This window comes from Theropithecus gelada, chromosome 7b (genome assembly GCF_003255815.1).
Source record: "Theropithecus gelada isolate Dixy chromosome 7b, Tgel_1.0, whole genome shotgun sequence".
NCBI classification, from domain to species: Eukaryota; Metazoa; Chordata; class Mammalia; order Primates; family Cercopithecidae; genus Theropithecus; species Theropithecus gelada.
In genome coordinates, this window is record NC_037675.1 from 94,147,857 (window position 1) to 94,174,935 (window position 27,079).

Here is a 27,079-nt window from a genome sequence, read left to right on the forward strand (position 1 = left end):
TTTTTATTTTTTTGGAGACAGAGTCTCGTTCTGTCACCCAGGCTGGAGTGCAGTGGCAGGAACTCGGCTCACTGCAACTTCCGCCTACCAGGTTCAAGCAATTCTCCTGCCTCAGCCTCCCGAGTAGCTGGGATTACAGGAGCCTGCCACCATGCCTGGCTAATTTTTGTATTTTGGTAGGGGCAGGGTTTCACCATATTGGCTAGGTTGGTCTCAAACTCCTGACCTCAGGTGATCCACCTGCCTCAGTCTCCCAAAGTGATGAAATTACAGGCGTGAGCCACCACTCCCTGCTGCGGGTTTCTTTTTTTAAATATAAAAGTGATACTGTGCAACAACATGGATTAACCTCCAAACACCGTAAGTTATGAGCTCATCTGGCCAGGCACGGTGGCTCACACCTGTAATCCCAGCACTTTGGGAGGCTGAGGCAGGTGGATCACCTGAGGTCAGGAGTTCAAGACCAGTCTGGCCAACGTGGTGAAACCCTGTCTCTACTAAAAATATAAAAATTAGCCGGGCATGGTGGCAGGTGCCTGTAATCCTAGCTATTCGGGAGGCTGAGGCAGGAGAATGGCTTGAACCCAGGAGGCGGAGACTGCAGTGAGCCTGAGATCATGCCAGTGCAATGGCAACAAGAGCAAGTTGACTGGGCAAAAAGAGCAAGGCTCCATTTCAAAAAAAAAAAAAAAATTTTAAATAAATAAACAAATAGCTTGTCAGAAGAACAGACCGTGAGTCACCACCACCTCCTTCCTGCACTCCCTGGCCATTCCCTTTCACCCTCATCACTGCAGTCTGCCCAGTCTACCTTTGGCCCTGCCAGCCTCGATTTTTGCCCCCTGGCCCACAAAACCTCAAATATTTACTATCTGGCCCTTTATAGAAAAAAAGTTTGGAGGCTCTAGTCTTGAGCCAGATAGCAATGGTGAGGTTCTGAATGTGTGGGGGTGGGGAAGGGGCTTGCCAGGAGCACACAGAGTGAGGAGCTCCCTGCTCCTGTCATTGGTGACATGGCACCTGTCCAACCCTTTATCTAGCTCTGAGTGGAGAGGTTCTCTCAAAGGGAAAGAAAGGGGGAGTTCATGCCTGGGCCTTCTCCTCCTAACACGCCTCACCATGCCCTCACCCTACCTTGCCGGTCTCCTTCTCCCTCTCTCCCTCCTCCCCATCTACCTGCGCCATGCGCTGTCCTTGCATGCCCTGTGGCCACCTTCCTTTCCACCAGGGCCCTGGCTTTGCTCAGATGTCCTACCCAGCTCCAAGTGGTCAGGAGCTTCCCTGAGTGTGAACTGGAAATCCATTTCCCCTCCCCAGGGACTGACTGGCTTGAACATGAGCATGTGATGCAATTCTGGCCAGGTAGACATGGGACAAAGTCCACCCATGGCTCCAGGAAAAGATGTGCATTCTGATAAAGAGCAAGCCAAACAGACAAGACACAGATGGCCTCTTTTTCTTCTTTGAGAATTTGTTTGGATGTGACACTTGGAGCTGCTGTAGCCATTTCGTGACTATGAGGAGAGTGTATTTGAGGACAGTTCATCACAACCATGATGACAGAGTAGAAAGATGAAAAGGGGCCAGGCACGGTGGCTCACACCTGTAATCCCAGCACTTTGGGAGGCCGAGGTGGGTGGATCGCTTGAGGCCAGGAGTTCAAGACCAGCCTGGGCAACACGGCAAAACCCCATCTCTACTAAAAATACAAAAATTAGCCAGGCATGGTGGCAGGAGCCTGTAATCCCAGCTACTCAGGAGGCTGATGCAGCGGAATCGCTTGAACCCGGGAGGTGGATGTTGCAATGAGGCGAGATCACACCACTGCACTCCAGCCTGAGTGACAGAGCAAGACTCTGCCTCAAAAAAAAAAGAAAGAAAGAAAGAAAGAAAGAAAATAAATGGACCTGGGTTTGAGATAATGAGGCTTAATTAGCCAACCCTGGAGTCTCCACACTCCTTCTGATTCAAACCACAGGGAGGGCTCTGGTACAGGCACTTGAAGGCACCTGATGTGCCGGCCACGCCCCTCACTGTGATTTTATATTCCCACTGCCAGCTGATGCTCTTCCCTCCACGAGGAAACAGCTTCTGTGGAAATCCCATCACCCTTCAAACCCATGTCAAGCCTCTCCTCCAAGAAGCTGCATTCCCATCCCTTTCCTGACGGAGCTCATCTACTTCTGGACCCGAACCCGGCTACTGGAGCTCTGTAGAAACTGCTCCTTCTCAGCCTCGAGTTCAGGTATTTGGCACCTACCCTAAAAGGCTGGGGGCTCCTGACCGGAGGGTCCTGACTCCCCATTCCACAATCCTCCCCTAAGCCCCTTGCAAACCATGGGCCTCAAGTGAAAAACGTTAAACTCAATGGACCAATATGTCAAGTCTGTTTTAATGCTCAGAAAAATTCTGCTGTGCCTGCCATTTTCAGAATGCAATGCCAGCAACACACTCTGAGTAGCAGTTGGGATTGCTTAAAGACAAGGATGCATTCCGAAAGATGCCTCACAAGGTGATTTTTGTCATTTTGTGAACATCATAGAGTGTATTTACACAACCCTAGATGGTCTAGCCCAGCGGTCCACAACCTTTTTGGCTCCAGGGACTGGTTTCGTGGAAGACAATTTTTGCACACACAGGGGTGCGGGGCAGTGGCTTCAGGATGAAACTGTTCCACCTTAGATCATTAGGCATTAGATTCTCACAAGGAGTACGCAACCTAGATTCCTCATATACGCAGTTCACAATAGGGTTCATGCTCCTATTCAAATCTAATGGCTTCGATGACCTGACAGGAGGTAGAGCTGGGGTGGTAACGTTTGCTATAATGTTCAGGTGGTAATACTAGGCTATCAACCTGTACTGCATGTTACTGTCATGAATACTGCAGACCAATGGAACACAATGGCAAGTATTTGTGTATCTAAACATAGGAAAAGTGCAGTAAAAATATGCCACTATACTTTATGGGACCACTGTCGTGTATGCGGTCCGTCACTGAACGAACTTGTTATACGGCGCATGACTAATTACAAATGACCTGCTTCCTTTGGCTGTGTAAGTTTTCTATAATAAACCTTAACGTGTTAAATTTTTAATACAAAAAAGGAAACTATTTTAAAATAAAAGATAAAGTAATGCCAAGATACCCATGCCACATGACTACAGTAGTGATTATGAGCATGGGCTGTGGAGCACGGACTGCCTGGGTTCAAATCTCAGCTCCATCCCTTACCAGCTGTGTGACCTTAGGTAAGTTACCCAGCTTTTCTGTGCCTTGGCCCCACCCCCCATCTTACAATGGAGAGCTAACAGGACCTATCCTCTTGGGTTGTCTGAGAATTGAGATAACACATGCCAAGGGCTTGGAACCGAGCCCTGCACACAGGAAGTGCTTAGTCAAGGGCAGCCTTCTTCCACCAGAATGTCAGCACTACAGAGCTGGTGGGGTGACGTGCATCGCCAGCACCCTGAATAGCGCCTGACTCACACGTGCTCAGCAGGAGTGAGCTAGGTACCATTTCCAGTCAGTTCTGCTCCTGGGCCACTTCCATCTGCTCAGCTTTTCCCTTTTTTTGGCTCGTTCTGGGATTGTGCCACATTTCCCAGGTGCCTGCGCCCCTCTGCCCGTCCTGGCCCATCTTGCTGGCCCCTCTCCCAGGTCTGCCTCTGTCCCCACTCCATCCCAGGCCGGCCACACCCTCACACCTCTCTGGAACTCATGCTTGGCTGCTCCCTTCTCCCCATTATCCATGCAATCCCCCCAACACCCCACCTCACTCTTCCAGCTCTTCCTGATCACTCCAGACTCCGCTCTGATTCCACGACTTCCAAAGGGGCCCTCCTTACTCACCCCATGCTCAGGACGCTGGATGCAGAATGTCCTGCCAACGTCACCTCAGACTACGCCCCCACCCCCTTAAACACTGAATCCCAGCCCAAAATGCAAAACTGAGAAATCCCATTTGGTCGAGACAAAACAAGGTTTAATTAACAAGCAGAACGCCTAGAAAGCACTTAGCAATGGTTTCTTTGTGCCTGGTCTGCCACTCTTCCCTAAACAAGAGACTTGTAAATGAATGTTGTATTAATCCTATCAAAATGTAGGTTTAAAATCTGCCTAGGTTCTACGGAGACCACTCTTTCGAATACTCTTTTAATGATAAGCCTCCAAAGTCAAGAAGGCAAATGGCAGCTGGCTGAGGGCAGAAGCAGCCTCTTGGGGAGGCGGGCTGAGGCAGGGGTGAATCAGCACAAATCTCACCTCCACCGGCCGTAAGGCCATCATCCTCTCTTACTCGGGGATGAATATTTCAGTTTGGGCCACTTATTTGGCCTTGTTTCCTTCGTTCTATTTTGATATTTAGTATTTACTCAGGGAAACTAGCAACCCTAAAAAAACAAAAAGGTTTCTGGGAGCAAAGGGTAATTGGATAACCTCTACTCAATAATGTTTAATAAATACATTTTCTTAAAAGCTGGTTGTATAAAAATCAAGGTGGGTGATGAGTAATCATGTTAATGCTCTGTGATCTGTATTTAACAACTAATCTTTCCAACTTGAGGTTAGAAGGGGGAAAGAAAACTGAGGGCTGAACAGCTGTGTGTACAGGCTGCTCCTCTTTACATGGCTCAGGTCTGTGGTTAAGTATTAAAAGAAGAAGGGATCATTTTGCCATGACAACAACTTTTTAATCAAGCCAAATTTCCTGTTTGGCTAACATACAAAAACGATTCGAGCAATGAGTTATTCATTCATTCAGTGACTGTAAATACAGACTGGATTTCAATGACTTAGTACAAAATCAAAGAATATATGACATCTCATTATCTTTTTTTTTTTTTTTTTAAACAAGGTCTCGCTCTGTTACCCAAGCTGGAGTGCTGTGGCTATGCACAGGTGCCATAATAGCTCACGGCAGCCTTACACTCCTGGGCTCAAGCAATCCTCCCACTTCAGCCTCCAGAGTAGCTGGGACTATAAGCATGCTGGCTGGTATCTTATTATTAATTTTTTATATTGATTACTTATTGAAATGATAATGGTTTGGAAATACTGGTTTAAAGAAGTTATTAAGACTGGGTGTGGTGTCTCACGCCTGTAATCCCAGCACTCTGGGAGGCCAAGGTGGGCAGATCACCTGAGGTCAGGAGTTCAAGACCAGCCTGGCCAACATGGTGAAACCCCGTCTCTGCTAAAAATACAAAAATTAGCTGGATGTGGTGGTGGGTGCCTGTAATACCAGCTACTCAGGAGGCTGAGGCAGGAGAACAGCTTGAACCAAGGTGGTGGAAACTGCAGTGAGCCCATGTTGCACCACTGCACTCCAGCCTGGGCGACAGAGCAAGACTCTCAAATTAAAAAAAAAAAAAAAAAAGAAGTTATTAAAATTAATTTCACCTTGTAAATGTGGCTACTAGAAAATTTACCATGGTTCTCCTACCAGACAGGGCTGCTCTAGAGCCAGTTGGCCTGGGTTTGAAAACTGGCCCCACCACTTGTGAGCTGTACTGCATTGGGCAAACTGCTGACCTTGCCTATGCCTCAGTTCAATCATTCGTAAAGAGGGAGTAAGAACTAGACCAATGATGCATAACCCCACTGCAGGGATTAAAGGACTTTGTGTAAAGTGCACTTAGAAGGGAGCCCAACCTATAGATACTGCAAGTCTAAGCATTTGTTTCTGAGACTGACAAGATTAAATGACTTTTTTAAAAAAGTAACAGCTGTATTGAGATAGAGTTCATGCACCATAAAAGTCAGTCTTCTAAAACAGACAATTCAGTGGTTTCTAGTATGTTCACCAAGTTGTGTACTCATCACCGCTACTCCCAGAGCATTCTCATTCCTGCAAAGAGAGACCCCATGTCCGTCGGCAGTCACTCCCCAGTCTCTCCTTCACCCAGCCCTTGGCAACTACTAACCTACTTTCTATCTCTACAGATTTTTCCAAATTTGGACTTTTGTTTAAATGGAATCCTAACATATGTGGTCTTTGTGACTAGCTCCTCAGCATGGTTGTAAGGTTCACCTATGTTGAAGCACGTGTGAGTACTTCTTTCTTTCTTATGGTCAAATGATATCTTCTTAATGAATAGACGCTGTGTTTCTCCATTCAGCCTTTGATGGACATCTGGTTTGTTTTCACCTTTTGGTTCTTATGAACAATACTGCTGTGAACAGTCATGTACATGTTTCTGTAGAGACACGTTTTCATCTCTCTTAAGGACATACTTAGGAGTGGAATGAGTGGAATTGCTGGGTCATATGTTTACCTTGATGTTTAACTTTCTGAGGAACTGCCAGACTCTTTCCCAAAGTGGTTGCACCAGTTTACATCCCACAGGGGAGGCTGGACTTTTCATGGACACTCAGATGTGGATTCTTTTCTTTTTCTCTCTACCTTCTGCTAGGCTGATGTGGGGAAATCCAGGGAAGATGCGGGAGGAGGGCGTGAAGAGACAGCAGTAGGGCAAAGAGGCCTGGGGGTCCTTTCACCAGAGTTCTGGTCTCAGTCCTGTCTGGTCCCCACTTGCCATGTGACCTTGAGCAAGTCACTTCTACTCTCTAGGCCTCAGTTTCCTTATCTCTAAAATGAAGATGTTGAACTAAGTAGGTCTCAACCTGGGTGATCTGGCTCCCTGGGGACACTGGGCAATGTCTGGAGACATTCTGGGTTATCACAGTGGAGCAGGAGATGCCGCCATCATCTAACGGGTGTCACGGACGCCACTAAACCTCAAATGCACAAGACAGTCCCCAACAACCAAAAACGACCTGGTCCCCAACTATCACCAGTGCCAAGGTTCAGAGACCTTGCATCGGACTAAGATGGCCCTATGGAAACTTCTGAGGAACTGTCAAACTGTTTTCCAAAATGGCTACACCATCTTATAATCCTCCTAGCAACATATGAGGGTTCTGATTTCCCCACATCCTCTCCAACACAGCTGTGTTACAGTCAGCCTAACAGGTCCGTCAATGGCTTTTCAAGTCTTTTCTGTTTAATATTAACAATGTCTGGAAGTGTTTTCAGAATGCCAGTGTCCTAAAAAAAACAAAATAGATTAGTCATTTTCTTACCTGGTGCCTATAATTATACCAGCCATTTGAACCCGCCACGATCACTACCCAGTGCTTGCCTCCATCTTCAGGATCATCTATGGGAACAGCACCAATGCCCAGGGTCACACTGAGAAATACAGCTACTTTCCAAACCATTCTGCACCTTGGAGTTCAACTGCAGAAACCTGAGAAGGGAAACACAGAGTCAAGTACAAAGCAACAAGAACAGATAAACATTGGCCGGGGCGGTGGTTCACCCCTGTAATTCCAGCACTTTGGGAGGCAGAGGCAGGTGGATCATTTGAGGTCAGGAGTTCGAGACCAGCTTGGCCAACATGGCAAGACCCTGTTTCTACTAAAAATACAAAAATTAGCTGGGCGTGGTAGCACGTGCCGGTAATCCCAGCTACTTGGCAGGCTGAGGAAGGAGAATCACTTGAACCCAGGAGACGGAGACTGCAGTAAGCTAGACCGTGCAACCATACTCCAGCCTGGGTGACAGAGTGAGACTCTGTCTCAAAAAAAAAAAAAAAAAAAAAAAACAGATAAACATTGTCAGCCCCTAAGAAAATATCATAGTAAATGGGTCAAACAGAAAAGGCCATTTAACCACCAGACAGAGTATGTTGAGGATAACAATGAAGATAAAGAGGGTTTCTATTTTTGCTCTATTGCTCCACCCTGTGAGTGGAGAAGGGGCTGTCCATACCTCCTGATCTTCACTACAAGCCCAAGTCATGCATATAAAACCAAAGAATATCCAGAAAGGGCACTTTTTAAAGTTTTTGACATAACTCAAAATACAGTTGATAAAATTCATCCACAACATTCACTATTGGAAAAAATATCCACCACATACTATGAAGTATTTGTAAGAAAAGAATATACATGTAAAATAAACTGTGCAGGCCGGGTGCAGTGGCTCACACCTGTAATCTTAGCATTTTGGGAGGCCGGCGTATTACCTGAGGTCAGGAGTTCAAGACCAGACTGGTCAACATAGTAAAACCTTAGCTCTACTAAAAATACAAAATTAGCTGGGCATGGTGGCACACACCTGTAGTCTCAGCTACTAGGGTGGCTGAGGCAGGAGAATTGCCTGAACTCAGGAGGTAGAGGTTGTAGTGAGCCAGATCAGGCCTCTGCACTCCATCCTAGGTGACAGAGTGAGACTCTGTCTCAAAACTAAAAATAAAAATAAAAAAAGTTATATCAGAAAAAATAAATTTTAAAAATAAACTGCACAGAAAAATATGGAAAACAGACATAAAATTTTAAGACAAGTTATTGCTGGGTAGTAGGCAGGATCAAGAGTGATTTTCTTCCTCATTTTTGTCTCCTTTTAGAAACAATAAAGTTTCTAAAAATTCAGTACAGGTTTAATGAAAACATTGATGGGCAATTTAAGTTTATAATGTGAATTATCTGGATGAGCTATAGTCAAACATTAATTCATGTTGTCTTTGCATCACACTTATAGAGCATGGACATACGCTCTGTACACATACAGGGCAAACATTTTCATCCTTGTTTTACAGAAAGGAGAGGTTGAGGTCTGACAGCAATGACCTGCCTAATAGCCATGGACTGTCGTCGTTGGCCAGAGCTGGGACCATGCCTTCTGAACAGCTGGTCCGGCACTCTTTCTGTTGTATGGCTCTGCATCTCAAGACTTTATTATTACTGAGGCCGGGCGTGGTGGCTCACGCCTGCAATCCCAGCACTTAGGAAAGCAGAGGCGGACGGACCACTTGAGGTCAGGAGTCCGAGACCAGCCTGGCCAACATGGCGAAACCCTGTCTCTACTAAAAGTACGAAAATTAGCCAGGCGTGGTGGCAAGAGCCTGTAATCCCAGCTACTCAGGAGGCTGAGGTAGGAGAATCACTTCAATCCGGGAGGGGAAGGTTGCAGTGAGCCAAGATCACAACACTACACTCCAGTCTGGGCAACAGAGCGAGACTCCATCTCAAAAAAGAAAAAAAAAAAAATACTTCATTATCATTGAAGTACATGCACTGTTTATACCTCAATGCCAAAACCTTAAATACCTTGTTAAAGTACAAATGGAAAACAGCACCAAGCCTGTGGCTCTGCGATAAGAAAAATACACAGTCACTGAGATGTGGGGACTCAGAGCAGATGTGTGAGGCTGACTTCTGTCCCAATGCCACAAGCAGGGCTGGTGGTGCTCATTCATTCATTCACTCACCACTCAGCCAGAGTCTCTGCAACACCTACTTTGCCAGACAAGGTACTGGGTGCTGGAAACTCAATGGGGACAGAACAAAGCCTGTGTCTTCATGGAGGACGCACCCAGATGAAGGGTGATCCACTTCTAAGCTGAAGAAACCATCCTCAACGTTCTGAGTGGAGTCCTCAAAGCGATGGATTTTCTCCACTAACTAAATAGGAAGCCCTGAGTCTCTTGAAAAGAGTCTTAGGCCAGTAATTCTCCCACTTGAATACGCACCTAGGTCACCTGGGGATCTAGGAGGCAGATTCTGATTCAGTAGGCCTGGGGCAGGGCCTGAGACTGCATTTCTTGTTGTTGTTTTTTTTTCATTTTTTTATTTTTGAGAGTCTTGCTCTGTGGCTCAGGCTGGAGTGCAGTGGTGCGATCTCGGTTCACTGCAACATCCGCCTCCCAGGTTCAAGCGATTCTCCTCCCTCAGCCTCCTGAGTAGCTGAGACTACAGGTGCCCACCACCATGCCCAGCTAATTTTTGTATTTTTAGTAGAGACAGGGTTTTGCCATGTTGCTCAGGCTGGTCTCGAATGTCTGACTTTAGGTGACCTGCCCATCTCGGCCTCCCAAAGTGCTGGGATTACAGGCATGAGTCACTGCGCGACACACCCCCCCCAACCCCGCTGCCATGAGACTGCATGTCTAACAAGTCTCAGGTGACACTATGCTGCTAGCCTCAGATTACCTTTGATGTGGCAGAACTGCATGAAATCCCCCAGGCTCTGGTCCACCTGTCCTCAGCCCAGCATCCTGGTCAACAGACTGCACTGCTCCACCCTCAAGGGCTGTCTCCTAACAAGAACTTAATTATTAAGCTGAAAGCCTGAATTGGTGCTAAATTTAGGTTTCTTTAGCTCCACTGCAAGGCCCATGGATGGGCAACTGGTAACTACAGTAAGACGCCCCCAGATTTGTTTTTTTCGGTAGGGGCTAGTATGGCACATAACAGACAGGTCAGTGGAGTGCTGAGGACCCCCAGTGCTAGAACCACAGGGTCTGTTAAAGTGCACCTGAGGAGGCTCCCCACACGTCCACTCGACCTGACAAGGGCTCACTGTGGGGCTGTGTTTCCAGAAAGGGATCCTGATCCAGACCTCAACAGAGGGTTCCTGGACCTCATGCAAGAAAGAATTTGGGGCAAGTCCACAGAATAATGTGCAAGCGAGCTTACTCAGCAAATGAAAGAATGAAAGAACAGGTTACTCTATAGACAGAACAGGGTGTTCCCAAAAGCAAGAGAAGGACCATGTCCACCTTAGGTGCAATGCTTGTTTAGACATAAGACAACAAAGCAAAACAAAGTCACAGGGAGATGTGCCTACTACAAGGGCCTGTGACGGAGGCTTGTTAATCTTTGTAGAACTGCTGTCTTTCACAAGAATCTATGCTATTATCTTTAAGGTGAAACTTATGGCCAGGCGCGGTGGCTCACACCTGTAATCCCAGCGCTTTGGGAGGCCGAGGCAGGCAGATCACTTGAGGTCAGGAGTTCGAGATCGGCCTGGGCAACATGGTGAAACCCCGTCGCTACTAAAAACACAAAATTTAGCCGGGTGTGGTGGCACATGCCTGTAATCCCAGCTACTCAGGAAGCTGAGGCACGAGAATCACTTGAACCCAGGAGGCAGAAGCCACAGTGGGCCAAGATCGTGCCACTGCACTCCAGCGTGGGCGACAGAGCGAGACCCTGTCATAAATAAATAAATAAATAAATAAATAAATAAATAAATAAATGAAATAAAGTGAACTTATTATTAAACTAAAAATGCTTTTGTTCTTAAGATATTGGGACATCAGGACCTTTCCTGGGTCTATCTGGTAAACATTAACCTGTTCCCTTAACCGTAAACATCCTGTGACTAAGAATGCCTAACCTCCTGGGACTGCAGCCCAGCAGGTCTCAGCCAAATTTTACCCAGCCCTTGTTCAACATGGAGTCACTCTGGTTCAAGCACCCCTGTCAACTCGAAGGTAAGGAACCAATACAAGATACAATTATACAAAGGTGTGAGGAAGCAACAGTGAGGACAGGCGAGAGAGAGTCAAGGAGCAAAAATATCCATGTACCCCAAGCTTCAGTGACCCCACAAGAGAGGTGTGACAGTCACTACCAAGATGTTCCAACCAATGGCTCTCACCTACTCGGAGCTCAGCCAGCAGCCTCCCTGGAAGGCCTTCCCCTAGGGTAGGGGTAGACTAACTTTCTCTGCAAAGGACCAGAAGGTAAACATTTTTGGTTTCGCAGGCCAGGCCATCTCTCTCACAACTATTCAGCTCTGCCACTGTATCTTGAAAGCAGCCGTGTCACCAAGTATTCGCATTTTTCTAAGAGATGGTTTAATTATTTTTGTCTCTCCTCTTATCATTCCTCTGGTTCCCCGCTTCCTACTTAGCCCTTGAGAAACACAAATATAGCCTTTTACCCGCCCCTCCTTCAGCAGACACTCCCTACAGGGCAAGTTCATCTAACTCCTCAAGAGTTAACAGTTGGTTTACAGACCAAAGCATGCCCAATACAGAACCCTCACCCACCAGGAGGTTGCCTCGAGAGGTAATAGTCAAAAAGCATGCCTGCTACTCCCACCCACCTGGGGAGTTTTTGGCCTAGTCCTGCCCACAAAGATGCCAGCAGTCACCAGTTCAACCGACAGACAGCACAGTAGATAAGACACCAAGCTAACACATGGACACCCCACCTTGCTTGCTTCCTCCTCTGCCTTTTAAATGTGCCCGCTTTCTGCTCCAAAAGCAAAGCAGTACATTTAAAGGTGGGATGCCTGTGCTTCTTTCCCTAAGCAACTTGGAAATAAATCACCTTCTTTGTACCAGATCTTGCTCTTGTTAACTGGTCTCTGGAAATGATGAATTACTAACCCATGAGCCATTTACAGCCAGAGACAATATATAAACAAATGAACATGGTTATGTTCCAATAAAACTTTATCTATAAAATAGGTGGTTTATTTGGCCCATAGGTCATAGGTTGCTGACCTTGTCTGAGGGAGTGAGAATATGCCCCCAAACCACATGGCAGGCACAGCCTGGTTGTTACTGTCATCTTTCATCAGCCATAAATGGGTTCCCTAGTTTGCATACCTGTTTATTCTGAGTTTCATCCATATGACATAGTCCCAAAGAGGCTCATTCCTCTGGGGGCAATGGTGTGTGACTTTTACCTCCTCATATTTAGGATAAAAAAAATGAATAAATAAAATACCAGAAACAAATGGTTGACCTGACTGTGAACAACAGAACGGACACCACCTACTTATCCACCTAAATCAGCAAACATGCAGCAGGCACCAAAAAAGCACCACTTAGTTATTTTTACAAAATCGAGTTATTCTTCTAATCCATTAACAAGTTACTCCTCTGTGAGGAAAAGTGCCCTACTGATACAGAAAATGACATTTTCATAGTCTACCTGGTGATGGTCCTGCTCGATCATTCTTTTTTCTTATAAACACAGAGTCGTGATTCCCCAACTACAACGCTATATTAAAAGTCTCACAGTATGTTGCTGAATAGAAAATGCTACCTTAAAAAACCACATACATGGCCGGGCACAGTGGCTCACGCCTGTAATACCAGCACTTTGGGAGGCCGAGGTGGGCAGATCATGAGGTCAAGAGATCGAGACCATCCTGGCCAACATGGTGAAATCCCATCACTACTAACAATATAAAAATTAGCTGGGCGTGGTGGTATGCACCTGTAGTCCCAGCTACTCTGGAGGCTGAAGCAGGAGAATCACTTGAACCCAGGAGGCAGAGGGTGCAATCTCAAAAAGAAAAAACCACACACACTAACACTATTTTGGGAAACATATAAACATAGGCCTGGGGTGAAGAGAGACACAAAAGTAAAATAATCATTCCATTACCCTTGGCAATGAACATGCCTCAAAGCAGCTACCTTACTAATTTCCTGTGGGCATTTATTGCATGATTTTTGACAAAATCAAAGCATCAAAACAAAGCACCAATAATCTGGCAGCATCCCTGTGATTCCTGGTTTATCAAAGTGAAAAACTGATGAAAAAGTGAATGATCCCTGCTAAACTACTAGCTCTTTGTGACTCTGCTGTTTTTGGCTGTGGCTGTCCACGGTCCCCATTACACAGGCTTCATCTCACAGAGGCGTCATCATCATCTACCTCCTCTCCTTTAACTTGCCCTCCTCCTATCTACTCTCTCCTATATCCACCCCACCCCAAATCCATACAACAAACGTGGACTGAGCACCTGCTAGCTGCTCACAGGCATTGAACAGTGAGCCAAACAGACAAAACCCTTCATGGAGGGGGCACTCCAGAGAGAAGAGACAGACCATTTATACACATCGGTTATCAGATAGTGATGAGAGTGATGGACAAAAATAAGGCAGGAGAGGGAGGGAGTCCCAATAGGAGTGGGAGGTGTCATTTGTAAAAGGGGAAGAAACTAAGGAGGTGAGGGCACCAGCCCATACATTAGGGCAAAGCACTGGAAGCAACGTAAATGTCTAGCTGGATCAATTACAGTACAGCCTCATGGTGGGATACTGTGAAGCCTTTAAAAAGAACCTAAGGCAGATCATAATGCGCCAAGACTGAAAAGATCTCCCAGGGGTGCTGTTGGGGCACGTGTGTCATCTGCTAACCCCGTGCAGGGAGAAGGCAACACAGACAGTCATTGCTCCAGCCAAGGAAGATCAGAGAGAAAGACTCCCGGCTGGGCGCAGTGGCTCATGCCTATAATTCCAGCACTTTGGAAGGCCAAGGTGGGAGGATCACCTGAGGTTGGGAGTTCAAGACCAGCCTGACCAATATGGAGAAACCCGTCTCTACTAAAAATACAACATTAGCCGGGCGTGGTGGCACATGCCTGTAATCCCAGCTACTTGAGAGGCTGAGGCAGGAGAATCACTGGAACCCAGGGGGCAGAGGTTGCAGTGAGCGAGATGGCACCATTGCACTCCAGCCTGGGCAACAAGAGTGAAATCTGTCTCAAAAAAAAAAGACTCCCAGAGAGTGGGACGTGTTGCGGAGTGGCACAGAGGTGGGGAGTGGCACATTTGTGGGTATCTACTATGGACCACACAATGTGCAAGACACTTTATTCACACCATCCTCACAACAGTTCCCTGTAAGCAAGGATCCCCACTCCCTTTAGACAGGTGATGAAACTGAGGCTCAGAGAGGTAGAGAAACTTGGGGGTCAGTGGCACTGCTGGGACCACACAGATCTGACGGCAAAGACTGCTTGTTCTAGTGTATCACCCAAAGAAAGAGTTGCTTATGTGAAAGTCTGGGAGGCCCTGGAACCACAGGCGCTGCACCCTGTACCCCAGGGCCCGAGCACAGAGCAGGGCCTCACAGTTTCCTCCGGCAGTAGGACACCCACGGTGCTCTTCCGTGCCCTACTATTTTAAGGCACTAGTGGGCTTCCTGCACAAACAGCTCTTATCTTAGAAGAGCCTATCAATGGAGTATCTGAGTTACACAAAGTCAAAGTCAATGAACAAGCCTTTACAGACTTCACCAGACTCCACTGACAAGTCCTCTGCTGTTCCCACTTGGCCTTCGTCCCTGCTCAGGTTACAGGGCTATACTAGGTCAGTAATTCACTTAAAAGACTTCACTTGCAGCCAGGTACAGTGGCTCATGCCTGTAATCCCAGCATTTTGGGAGGCCGAGGCAGGTGGATCACTTGAGGCCAGGAGTTTGAGGCCAGCCTGGCCAATATGGTGAAACCCCCATCTCTACTAAAAATACAAAAATTAGCCCAGCATGGTGGCACACGCCTGTAATCCCAGCTACTCGGGAGGCTGAGGCAGGAGAACTGCTTGAACCCAGGAGGCAGAGGTTGCAGTGAGCCGAGATTGTGCCACTGCACTCCAGCCTGGGCAACAGAGTGAGACCCTGTCAAGAAAAAAAAAAAAAGGCTTCATTTGGCTTCAAGAAATGTACCATCAAGTCAGGTTTAATCCATTTGAGAAGTCTGGGATGCAGTGCCCATTCCAGATAAATTATCACCAACAATGCAAGTAATAAGGTCAAGTTCACAGGGCCATCTAAATAGCAGAGTCAAGTTCACATCCGGGTCTGATACCAAAGCCTACACCTTAACCACCATCAGGAGTGACCCCTCAGTGCCAGCTACTGTTAGACACAGAAAACCATCAAAGCCAAGCAAAGCAGCTAGTTAGACAATGAAATCTGTAAAAAGCCTTCCAAACCTAAAGGTTTTGATCCTATTCTCTGCTCTCTAGGGGTTTAGAATAAAATCTTCCTGAAGGCCAGGCACAGTGGCTGACACCTATAATCCAAGCACTTTGGGAAGCCAAGGAGGGCAGATCATTTGAGTTCAGGACTTTGAAACCAGCCTGGCCAACATGGTAAAACTCTGTCTCTACTAAAAATACAAAAATTAGCTGGGCGTGGTGGTGGGCACCTGTAATCCCAGCTACTCGGGAGACTGAGGCAGGAGAATGGCTGGAATCCGGGAGGCGGAGGTTGCAGTGAGCTGAGATCATGCCACTGCACTCCAGCCTGGGTGACCGAGTGAGATTCCATCTAAAAATAAAATAAAATAAAATCATGCTGCAAGGTTTTTCGGCTGACAACATGCAGAAGAAATTAGGACAGGTGACAGGAACTGTCTCCTTGACCAAACTTTAGTCAGGCTCCTCTGAGCCCTCTTCTCCACAAGGCCTTGGTCTGCCAGGTCCAGTTTTAGCAGGAATCCAGAAGAGAATCCCTCACCCTCGATATCTAATGAAGTTCTTCTTAGTAATATTCTCTTGATGGGGTTCAGGACCCAGTAGCTCAAAAAATGGCACTTTAGTATACTGAATATTTTAAGCTGAAGGAATTCCACTAACCCCCTCACCTTGCCCATGGGCTGTAAATCCCCAGCTGACCTTGCCATTCGAGAGCTGAGCTCCATTCCATACTGAAGTCTCTCTCTCCTACTGCAGTAGCTAAAAGAAAATGTCTTGCTGGTTTTTGTTTTGTTTTGATTTTTTTTTTTTTTTTTTTTGAGACAATCTCGCCCTATCGCCTGGAATGGAGTGCAATAGTGCGATCTCAGCTCACTGCAACCCCCACCTCCCAGGCTCAAGCGATTCTCATGTGTCAGCCTCCAGAGTAGCTGGCATTACAGGCATGCATCACCATGCCAGCCAATTTTTGTATTTTTAGGTTTTGCCATGTTGGCCAGGCTGGTCTCAAGCTCCTGGACTCAAGTGATGCGCCTGCCTCAGCCTCCCAAAGTGCTGGGATTACAGGTGTGAGCCACTGCACCCAGCCTGTCTTACTGTTTTTAAAAAGTACCCATGAGTGGCACACCGGCACATGCCTGCAGTCCCAGCTACTTAGGAGGCTGAGGTAGAAGGATCGCTAGAGCCCGGAAGTTTGGGACCAACATGGGTAACACAGTGAGACCCCATGTCAAACAGAAAAAATTTTAAAAAGCATTGGATACAGGCTGGGCACGGTGGCTTGTGCCTGTAATCTCAACACTTTGGGAGGCCAAGGCAGGAGGATCACTCAAACCCATTAGTTCCAGACCAGCCTGGGCAATATAGGGAGACTCTGTCTCTGCAAAGACAGCCAGCATGATGGTGCACACCTGTGGTCCCAGCTACTCAGGCGGCTGAGCAGGGAGGATCACTTGAGCCCCGGAAGTCAAGGCTGCAGTGAACCATCCAGCCTAGGTGAGAGAGAGACCTCTGTCCTCTGTCTCAAAAAAAAAAAATTTAAAAAGGCATGTGATGCAATTTTTCTTTAACAAAAGACACAGCTACTAATTCGGGGGGACCCTTCCTCTCTCTGGGCCTTCACGGTCCATCTGTGAAATGAGATAGTAGAGCTTATTAGAGGGTCATTCAGTCCTTTAAATCCTTTGATTTTCTGGTTAAAGAATAGGATTAAAACAAAATCCAGGCCGGGCGTGGTGGCTTGCGCCTGTTAATTCCACCACTTTGGGAGGCCAAGGTGGGTGGATCACTTGAAGCCAGGAGTTCAAGACCAGCCTGGCCAACACTGCGAAACCCCGTCTCTACTAAAAATACAAAAATTAGCCAGGCATGGTGGCATGCGTCTGTAATCCCAGCTACTCAGGAGGCTGAGACATAAGAATTGCTTGAGTCCTGGAGGCAGAGGTTGCAGTGAGCCAAGATCGAACCACAACACTCTAAGCTGAGCAGCAGAGGGAGACTCTGTCTCAAAAAAAAAAAAAAAAAAAAATTATCATCATCATCATCATCATCATCCAGTTAGATCTTATCTCAAATGAAAAATCTAGGCCAGGAGCGGTGGCTCACGCCTGTAATCCCAGCACTTGGAAAGGCCAAGGCGGACAGATCACAAGGTCAAGAGATCAATACCATCCTGGCCAACATGGTGAAACCCCGTCTCTACTAAAAATACAAAAATTAGCTGGGTGTGGTGGCGTGTGCCTGTAGTCCGAGCTACTCAGGAGGCTGAGGCAGGAGAATCGCTTGAACCCAGAAGGCAGAGGTTGCAGTGAGCCGAGATCGCGCCACTGTACTACAGCCTGGTGAGAGAGTGAGCTCTGTCTCCAAAAAAAAAAACAAAAACAAAAAAGAAAAAGAAAAGTCTATTTTACTCAGGTTAGTTTATCGTTTTTTCCTACAAAGAAAATGTGCTTTATTGGCAAACTAGCTTCTAGATTAGAGCATGCTCTTCAAGGTTATCTAACTCTGATTCATAGGAGTTATTTTATAATTCTGCATACTATGGGTAACAGCAATGCAAATAATTCTAGTCTAGACAGGCAAATGCGTGCTACCAAACGGAGGTTCATTTGACTTCCTTCCTCCTCTGTAGAGGCCAGTTTTGTCTTTCATTTGCAAATTCAATTCAGTATTTCTAATCTACAAATTGGTTGTACTTTGGAGTCTCCAACACCTCACCAAGTTTCCTCATTAATGAGTTAAATAAAATTCTTAACACATGTTCAGTTTTACATTTTACAGAGTAATGACTTTATCTGTTTTTTTAAGGAAATTATCTTTTAGCATTATGGAAAGTATAAGCAAGTAACATGTATTTCAAAAGAAGCAGTAAAAAAAAAAAATGTTTTTAATCTATTAATGGTTAGAACTTAGGTTTCTAGGAAAGTAAATTTTGGTCAATGGTGGGCACAGTGGCTCCTGGCTATAATCCTGGTACTCTGGGAGGCCAAAGCCAGAGGGTCACTAGGGCCCAGGAGTTTGAGACTGGCCTGGGCAAGACAGTGAGACCCAGTCTCTACAAAAAAATTAAAAAGTCAAAAATGTCACTCAATGGTTAATAACTTCTCCACATTTTTATTTTAAATGCTTATTTGGAATTTGAGTTTTCTTTCACCCAAATTACTATTTTTGAAACCTGGGACCAGTGCAGTCTGCAGCCTTTTCCCAAAATGACTGAGCCTAACTTTTATAGCTACATGCTAACTCAAGTTAAATTTTTACTTTAACTTTTACTTCAAGAAATTGAAGGGTGGACATTAACCTATAGAAATGTACAAAGAATGACATAAAACACCAGTTACCTATCATCCAGACCATTCTCCGTTATTTTATAAACCCACTCATCTTTTTTCTACATTACAGACGAAATTGTTCCTTCTGTCCCATCCCATCCTCCCCACACTGCAAAGTAACCACTATCCTAAATTAGCATTTCGTCCCAATCGATTTATTATAAAAAGATGTATACCCACTCTACAAGCATTTCCCTACTAATGGACATTTAGGCTGTTTCCAATTTTTTAAACCATTATAAGCATTTTAAACCATTATAAGCAGTGTTGCCACAAACAACCCTAATATCCTTCCCCTTGTATACAAATGTCTCTGGCTTCTTAGTATTTTCTAGAAGTGGAACCACTGATCTTAAGATATACCCAATCTGCTAGTGGCTATACTGTTCAAAGATATACTTGCAACCAGTAGTGAATTAGAATCTCATTTTTTTCAAATACTTATCATCTCTTGATGGTGTCAAACTTTGCAATTCCTAACCTGATGAATATACAATGATCTAATTATGGTTTCAATGAGCATTTCCTGGATTACAAGAAAATCTGAGTCTTATCATATGATTATTTAACCATTCAGATTTCAATACAGTCAATACATGTGACAACTTTCCCCTGATAAACTGGGATTCCAACTATGGTCTGCAAAGCAACTTGTGCAGTTAAAAAAAATACATGCTGGACATTTCTTCAGAAGATAGTCATGGGCTGGAACACTCAAGACAGAGTTTACTTCTACATATTTCTTACTGACTAAGGCTGGGTATGGTGTATTCTACCCCCTTAGAGCTCTCAAATCTTTTCTCTTCCCCTCCCACTGCAACTGTCTTTAAAACTCTCATGATTCTCCTAGGGATTACTGCAATGACCTCCCTATCCTTAGTGTGGCCTCTCTCCAACACTTCCACACTACAGAGTATCTGAGATACAGATCTACAGTAAATGTGGCTTCCTGGACATTCAGGATAACATCCAAATCTCTCACAGCAGCACAGGAAGCCCTGCAAGACATACCTCTCTATTCTCACACATAAAATCCACCACCCACATGAAATCCCTTACTGCACCAGACTCCACGACTCCAGTGCAAAAGCATTGCTCTTTCTCTGCCTTCACCATGCTGTTTTCCAGATGAAACACTCTTCTCTTCCTTCATCTCACTAGGTCCTGCCCAGCCCTCAAACTCCAAGGCGAGACGTGGAGTAATCCCAGCACTTTGGGAGGCTGAGGCATGCGGATCATTTGTCAAGGATTAGAGACCAGCCTGGCCAATATAGTGAAACCTCGTCTCTACTACAACCACAAAAATTAGGCAGGCATGGTGGCAGGTGCCCGTAATCCAAGAACTCGGGAGGCTGAGACAGGAGAATCGCTTGAACCGGAAAGGTGGAGGTTGCAGTGAGCCGAGATTGCACCACTGCACGCCAGCCTGGGCAACGGAGCGAGACTCCGTCTCAAAAACAAAACAAAACAAACCAACAAAAAATCCACATAGGGCCGGGCGCGGTGGCTCAAGCCTGTAATCCCAGCACTTTGGGAGGCCGAGACGGGCGGATCACGAGGTCAGGAGATCGAGACCATCCTGGCGAACCCGGTGAAACCCCGTCTCTACTAAAAAATACAAAAAACTAGCCGGGCGAGGTGGCGGGCGCCTGTAGTCCCAGCTACTCGGGAGGCTGAGGCAGGAGAATGGCGTGAACCCGGGAGGCGGAGCTTGCAGTGAGCTGAGATCCGGCCACTGCACTCCAGCCTGGGTGACAGAGCGAGACCCCGTCTCAAAAAAAAAAAAAAAAAAATCCACATAAATTCCACTCAAGCCTCCCCATCTGTGCGAAGTCCCAACCTCTCCCACAAGTCAGCGTTAGATGCTGCCCCTGTACACACCTGTATACTCCAGCCCTTTAACGCTGGAACTGTTCACTAGAGATTGTCTCTCCCCTTTATGAAATAATCTCTGCTCAAAAAGCTTAGTAAGGCTCAGTGAATGTTTGCTATGCAAGTCCCAGAGTAAAGAAAGCTGGGCTACTCCATTCACCACATACCACAGGGCTAGTCACCTACCCTGGGCACTCCTTTTCATCTCTAAAACAAAGCACGGGACACAAAGTTTCTTCTTCCAGCCCTCAGATACTACAATGCATGGCATAGAACACTCCACGTAGGTATAACCTCAAATCTAACACGGACGGGAAAAAAAACCAGTTAACTTTCACTTCCAATATTGATGTGGGTGGTCCTGAAACTCACCAGCTCAAACCTCCCAGAACCAGAGCTTCCCTGACTTCTCTAAACAGATGTCTTTATAAGCCTGGGTATTTTTGTTGTCGTCGTTAATAGCCCTTTCAAACGGGTGCAATCCTCCACATTAAAAGCATCAAAAGTCTGAACTGTTCGCAGGTCGTAAAGCCTGGAACCAAGCCCCAGTCCCTGTTGGGGCCCTTGGCTGTGGGATCTCTGCAAATCACGTCTCCTCCCGCGCCTTAGTTTCCCCCTCCAGAGCGCTGCGCCCTTCCAGCCACAACACGCGTGAGAAGAGAGACCTCCACCCCCAGTACCACCAGAGAGGCCGCAGGGTTTCCCTTCCCTCTGGATTCACCGTTTCCCGAAAATCCCCCTCGCAGGATGAGAAACTGATTACTCAGAAAGGGACGGGAAAAATGAAAATCCCAGCCCTGAAGTCGAGAGCCTCAGAGAGCAGACGCGAGGCCCTGGCCTCGGGCGTGGGGACTGAACCTGGTTCTGTGTTGGGGCTCGCGGTTACCTGTGGCAGGCGACCGTGGTGGCAGTGGTGGCGGCGGCGGCGGCGGTGAGTGACTGCGCTGCTGGCGCCTGCGGAACCGTGAGAACGCGCGGCGGCGCGCAGCCTCACACCAATCACCCACGACCGCCGCACTGCTGTGATTGCTGCGGGCGCCGCAGCTCCTGGCTTAAGGGCCACTGCGCCGCGGTGACTGGTGGAGCTACGGGGCGCGGCATCTGCCAAAACCAATGGAAGGAGAGGATGAGGCCGGCGAGCCAAAGGGACTACAAATCCCAGTGTGCACGGGCAGGGGTTTCTGGACTAGGCGCGGGGGTGGAGGAGCAGTGGTTGCGCACTGAGCTGAGGTCGGGAAACCGAGGTACTTGACATCTGGGGCTGCAGTGATCCCAGAAGCATATACCGAAATGTCATACCAGCTCTTGGAGCAAACCTATCTGCACATTGGACCCACTTAGGAAAGCCTCAAAAATACTGATGCCCCTGTGAAAATAAAATTGAAAAGCTGTTGGAATCCCCCCCCATCAAAAAAACGCTTTATGCCTTGAAAGAGATGTGACTGTAATATCAGTCACGTATGCTTACAACTTCTATTCCCACATTATAGATTAACTCGCTTTCTTTTATTGAACGATGTCTAGAGGGAATTAAAAGACTTCAGGGACAAAATCTCGTGCCTGATTAAGTAATGAACCTTGCTTCATCATAACAAGAAGATTACAACTTCTTCCCTCTGTTATCCTGTTTTGCTTAGACCAGAGATATAAAACCCACGATTATTACACCCTCTGTAAAAAATGCTCAATATTCCCTTCCGAAAAAGAAACCAATAACCAATCAAATTGCTGTACCTATATGCCAGCCTTGTAGGAATACTGTTATCCTGCTCAAAACTTCTATCTCTGCCTATATAAATGAAACCTTAACTTCCTTGCTTTAGAATGCCAAATCCATTCCTTTGGAGTTGGTGTTTCTGGGTGGTCCATCCTCACACTTCACCCTTAAATAAACTATTTTAGGTTGGCACCTCCGCCATACCCCCAGGAATTGTGATTTTGTTGGTTTGCATGTGGTCTGAGTTTTGGAATCTTTAGAAAGCCTCAGGTGATTTGGACCCGTTTAGTCCCCATAACAACCCTTTGAGAGAGAAAGACAGTTATTGTCACCCAAGCTTTATGGATTGAGCAACTGAGGGAGGTTAAGTCAGGGAGGTTAATTTTGCAAAGGTCACATATGTCTTAAGGGTCAGAGCCAGAACTATGACCTAAGCAGTATGGTTCCAGAATTCTAACCTCTTACTTCCTACACAATGCTAATTCTCAAATGTTTGGTGGTGTTGCCTCCCACGGAACTGGAGAGAAAACCAAACTACGATGCATTCGAGTGCCATGTAGTGAGGCTCAGTCAATTGAGTTGAATGGAATTAATGTGGTGGAGTATGTGCACTCCTGCTCAAGGGCATTCCAGCACAAGAGTTCGGGCTACCTTCACGGGTTATCTCATGTGGTCTTCTTTTACAATCTTGTTTTACAGTAAGTCATAGATCAGCACACTGCTCCAGTCCTGTCACCTATTTTTGTAAATAAAAGCTTATAAGAACACAGCCACACCCATTGATTTAGGTATTATTGAGAGGTGAAGCCAGCTGGGCTTCTGGGTCAGATGGGGACTTGGAGAACTTTTCCGTCTAGCTAAAGAATTGTAAACACACCAACCAGCACTCTGTGTCTAGCTAAAGGTTTGTAAACGCACCAATCAGCACTCCGTAAAAACGGACCAATCAGCAGTCTGTAAAATGGACCAATCAGTGCTCTGTAAAATGGACCAATCAGCAGGACGTGGTCGGGGGCCAAATAAGAGAATAAAAGCTGGCCACTGGCACCAGCAGCGGCAACCCGCTCGAGTTCCGTTCCGTGTTGTGGCGGCTTTGTTCTTTGGCTCTTTGCAATGAATCTTGCTGCTGCTCACTCTTTGGGTCCGCACTACTTTTCTGCGTTGCAACACTCACCATGAAGGGCCCCAGCTTCACTCCTGAAGCCAGCGAGACCCCAAACCCACCGGGAGGAACGATCCGGAGGTGCCACCTTTAAGAGCTGTGACACTCATTGCCAAGGTCTGCGGCTTCACTCCTTAAGTCAGCAAGACCGCGAACCCACCAGAAGGAAGAACTCTGGACACATCTGAACATCTGAAGGAACAAACCCCCAGACACACCATCTTTAACAACTGTAAGGCTCCGCCAGGGTCTGCCGCTTCATTCTTGAAGTCAGCGAAACCAAGAACCCCCCGGAAGGAATTCCGGACACATTATCTCTGGCTATTTTTACAAATAAGGCAGAATTGAATATTAATAGTTATGTGAGAAGCCTTATGGCCCACAAAGATGAAAATGCTGTCTGACTCTTCACACAAAGCAAGTTGCCAAACCCTGGGTTAAGTTCATGGTCCAGCATCATAGCTTGGAAGTGACCTGGGGCTTCAAGCCCAGGTCTGCCCAAGTCCTTTGCCAACTCTCATGAATGCTATGCTTTTGCGGTCTTCTGCAATGGGGAGCAGCAGGAGTTCATTCATCTGTTTATTCCACAACACATTTAGTAGGTGTACCTTATATGCCAGGTGCAGCTGAGCATTGAGATAAAAAGGAGTTTGTTCTTTCCCCTCAGGAATTCACTGTCTAGTAGAAGTGAGGCAGAGTGTATCCTTAACCACTCCCTAATTCACTTGAGAATAAATCGTGGACTTTGCCTGATTAAGGCTTTAACAGTTGAAATGAGATAAAAATGGAAGCGTGCAGCTGGGTGCAGTGGTTCATGCCTGTAATCCCAACACTTTGGGAGGCCAAGACAGGAGGATTGCTTGAGGCCAGGAATGCAAGTCCAGCCTGGGCAATATAGTTAGACCTTGTCTCTAACACAAATTTAAAAAATTAGTCACATGTGGTGGTGCACACCTGTGGTCCCAACTAATTGGGAGGCTGAGGCAGGAGCATTACTTGAACCTGGGAGCTAGAGGCTACAGTGAGCTATGATCGCACTACTGCACTCCAGCCTGGGCAACGGTGAGACCATGTCTCTAAATAAAAACAGTAGCCTGATGCCTGGCATGTTTAAGCAAACACAGGGCAAGAGATAACCCTCTTGGTCTCCCTCAGCAACAGTGTGGGCTGAGAGCTCAGAGTCTGAACGAGACAGGGTGGCTGCAAGTTGTGGGCTAATGGGAGGGGTTGCTGGAGGTTGCCACGGTGATGGTGCAGGGTAGCCCCAAAAGAGGCTTAAGCCAGCAACAAGGGGGAGGCTGAGATGGGAGGGGCCTGGAGTAGGGGTCGGGTAATTATGTTGAGCTCTGCCGTTAAGGTACCTGGATTCAAATCCGAACTCTACCACTTACAAGCTGTGTGAGCTGAGCAAGTTACTTAGCTTCTCAGCGCCTAGTTTTTCCCAAGCATAAAATGGAAAAAACAGTACCTGCTTCATAAGGTCGCTCTGTGGATTAAATTTGTTTACACAGTGCTTAGACCAAGTCAGTGCCCCATACTCATTAGCTACTCCCTGGGTTCAGAGGATCCCTTTGGCTGCTGGGTTGTAACCTGAGAATTCCACTAAGGAAAACAAGGCAGGAATCTGTGGCCTTGGAAAGTGCCCATGCTCCTGTTTCTGCTTGTGGGATGACAGTACTGTGTAGAAAGTGCTGAGCCCACAGGAAACACCAGGAGCAGTGGTGGGCACTGAAATAGCCCTGGGTGGCAGGAAGGGGTAGGTGGCAGGCTCCCTGTGTTCAGATAGGCATGAGGACCTCTCCATCAAATGCCCCCAGCAGAATTCTCACAAGAAAAGTCATGTCTGGGACTTTCGCTACCATGCCACGCAACCAGAGGTTAGTGAGACTGGTGCCAGGTATAAATAAGTGACATCATGAGAATGTGGCAGATCACCAGAGATAACAGCACCAAGGAGTAATTTCAGAATAATAATCTTTTTAAAAATCTAATAATGGGGCCGGGCTTGGTGGTTCACACCTGTAATCCCAGCATTTTGGGAGGCTGAGGCGGAGGGATCACCTGAGGTCAGGAGTTCAAGACCACCCTGACCAACATGGTGAAATCCCGTCTCTACTAAAAATACAAAAAATTAGCCAGGCGTGGTGGCACGTGCCTGTAATCCCAGCTACTAGGGAGGCTGAGGCAGGAGAATTGCTTGAACCCAGGAGGCGGAGATTACAATGAGCTGAATCACACCACTGCACTCTAGCCTGTCTCAAAAAAAAAAAAAAAATCTAATAATGGGAGATTGAGTGAGAGGTTAAGATTATAAAGCAACAACAGTTGGAGAGTGTGAAATGTATTGGTTAAGTTTAGAGAGGAGTTCCTCTACCTGATATGGTTTGGATCTGTGTCCCCACCAAATCTCATGCTGAATTGTAATCCCCAAGGTTGGAGGTAGGGCCTGGTGGGAGGTGACTGAATCATGGGGGTGGTTTCTCATGAATGGTTTAGCACCATCTTCCTTGGTACTGTCCTGGAGATAGTGATTAAGTTCTCTCGAGGTCAGATCGTTTAAAAGATTTCTACTAAAAATACAAAAAACTAGCTGAGTATGGTGGTGTGCGCCTGTAGTCCCAGCTACTCAAGAGGCTGGGGCAGGAGAATTTCTTGGGGGCAGGAGAATTTCTTGAGCCCAGGAGGCAGAGGTTGCAACGAGCTGAGATCACGCCACTGCACTCCAGCCTGGGCAACAGTGCAAGCCTTTGCCTCCAAAAAGTAAAATAAAATTTAAAAAATAAAGGTGTGGGCTCTGGATCCAGATTGCCTGGGTTTATATTCCAGCTCTGGCACTTACTGACCATGTTACCTTGGAGAATTATTTTATCTATGCTTCAGGGTCTTCATTTATAAAATAGGAATGATAGTTACAGTGCTCTATTTCATAGAGTTGTTGCAAATATGAAATGAGTTAGTATATACAATAAATGAGTTGGTATATACAATAGAGTTGTTGCAAATATGAAATGAGTTGGTATATACAAAAACAAAAACAAAAAGCTAAGAACAGGGTCTAACCATGTGTCAGCTACTTACCGAGTGCATAAGTATCAGGCACTTGCCTGCGCTCTCAGGGTTGCCACAGTCAATTCTCCCCACCATAGATGGAGTCGGATGTGAATATTTCAAATGAAGTATAAAATGTAGGGGGAAAATGCTCAAACTATAAATGCATGGCTCAATAAATAAAGTTTCAGAAAATGAAACACCTGAATAATCAATACTCAGAAAATTGAGCTTGGGAGCACTCTAGAAGTTTCTCCTGGGCCTCCTTCAGGGGACTTTTTTTTTTTTTTTTTTTTTTTACTTCTCCTGTGTATTTAATTATGCTGTTTCCTTTGGTCCCCAGCTCCCTTTTTAAAAAAATTCCAACCAAGCACTATTTCTTCTTTATTAAAAATTTTCTTTTTAAATTTTTTAATTGTAGTAAATGCATATATA

The 27,079-nt window shown here is 46.3% G+C and overlaps 1 protein-coding gene across 3 annotated transcripts in view; it reads right to left on the minus strand.

Annotated features, from left to right (window-relative positions):
* Positions 1–21,820, minus strand: part of LGMN (legumain) — a 44,311-nt gene extending 22,491 nt beyond the window's left edge. For 2 of the 3 annotated variants that reach the window (XM_025391213.1, XM_025391210.1), the window contains exons 1-2: positions 21,604–21,820; positions 7,085–7,251 (exon numbers count right to left, since the gene is read on the minus strand). In XM_025391213.1, coding sequence (XP_025246998.1) covers positions 7,085–7,222 — 138 coding nt within the window. In that variant the 5' untranslated portion in view covers positions 7,223–7,251; positions 21,604–21,820. Of the gene's footprint in view, positions 1–7,084; positions 7,252–15,096; positions 15,215–21,603 lie in introns of all 3 variants that reach the window. The other variant, XM_025391211.1, reaches the window with a different exon arrangement.
* Between the last annotated feature and the right edge of the window lie 5,259 nt (positions 21,821–27,079).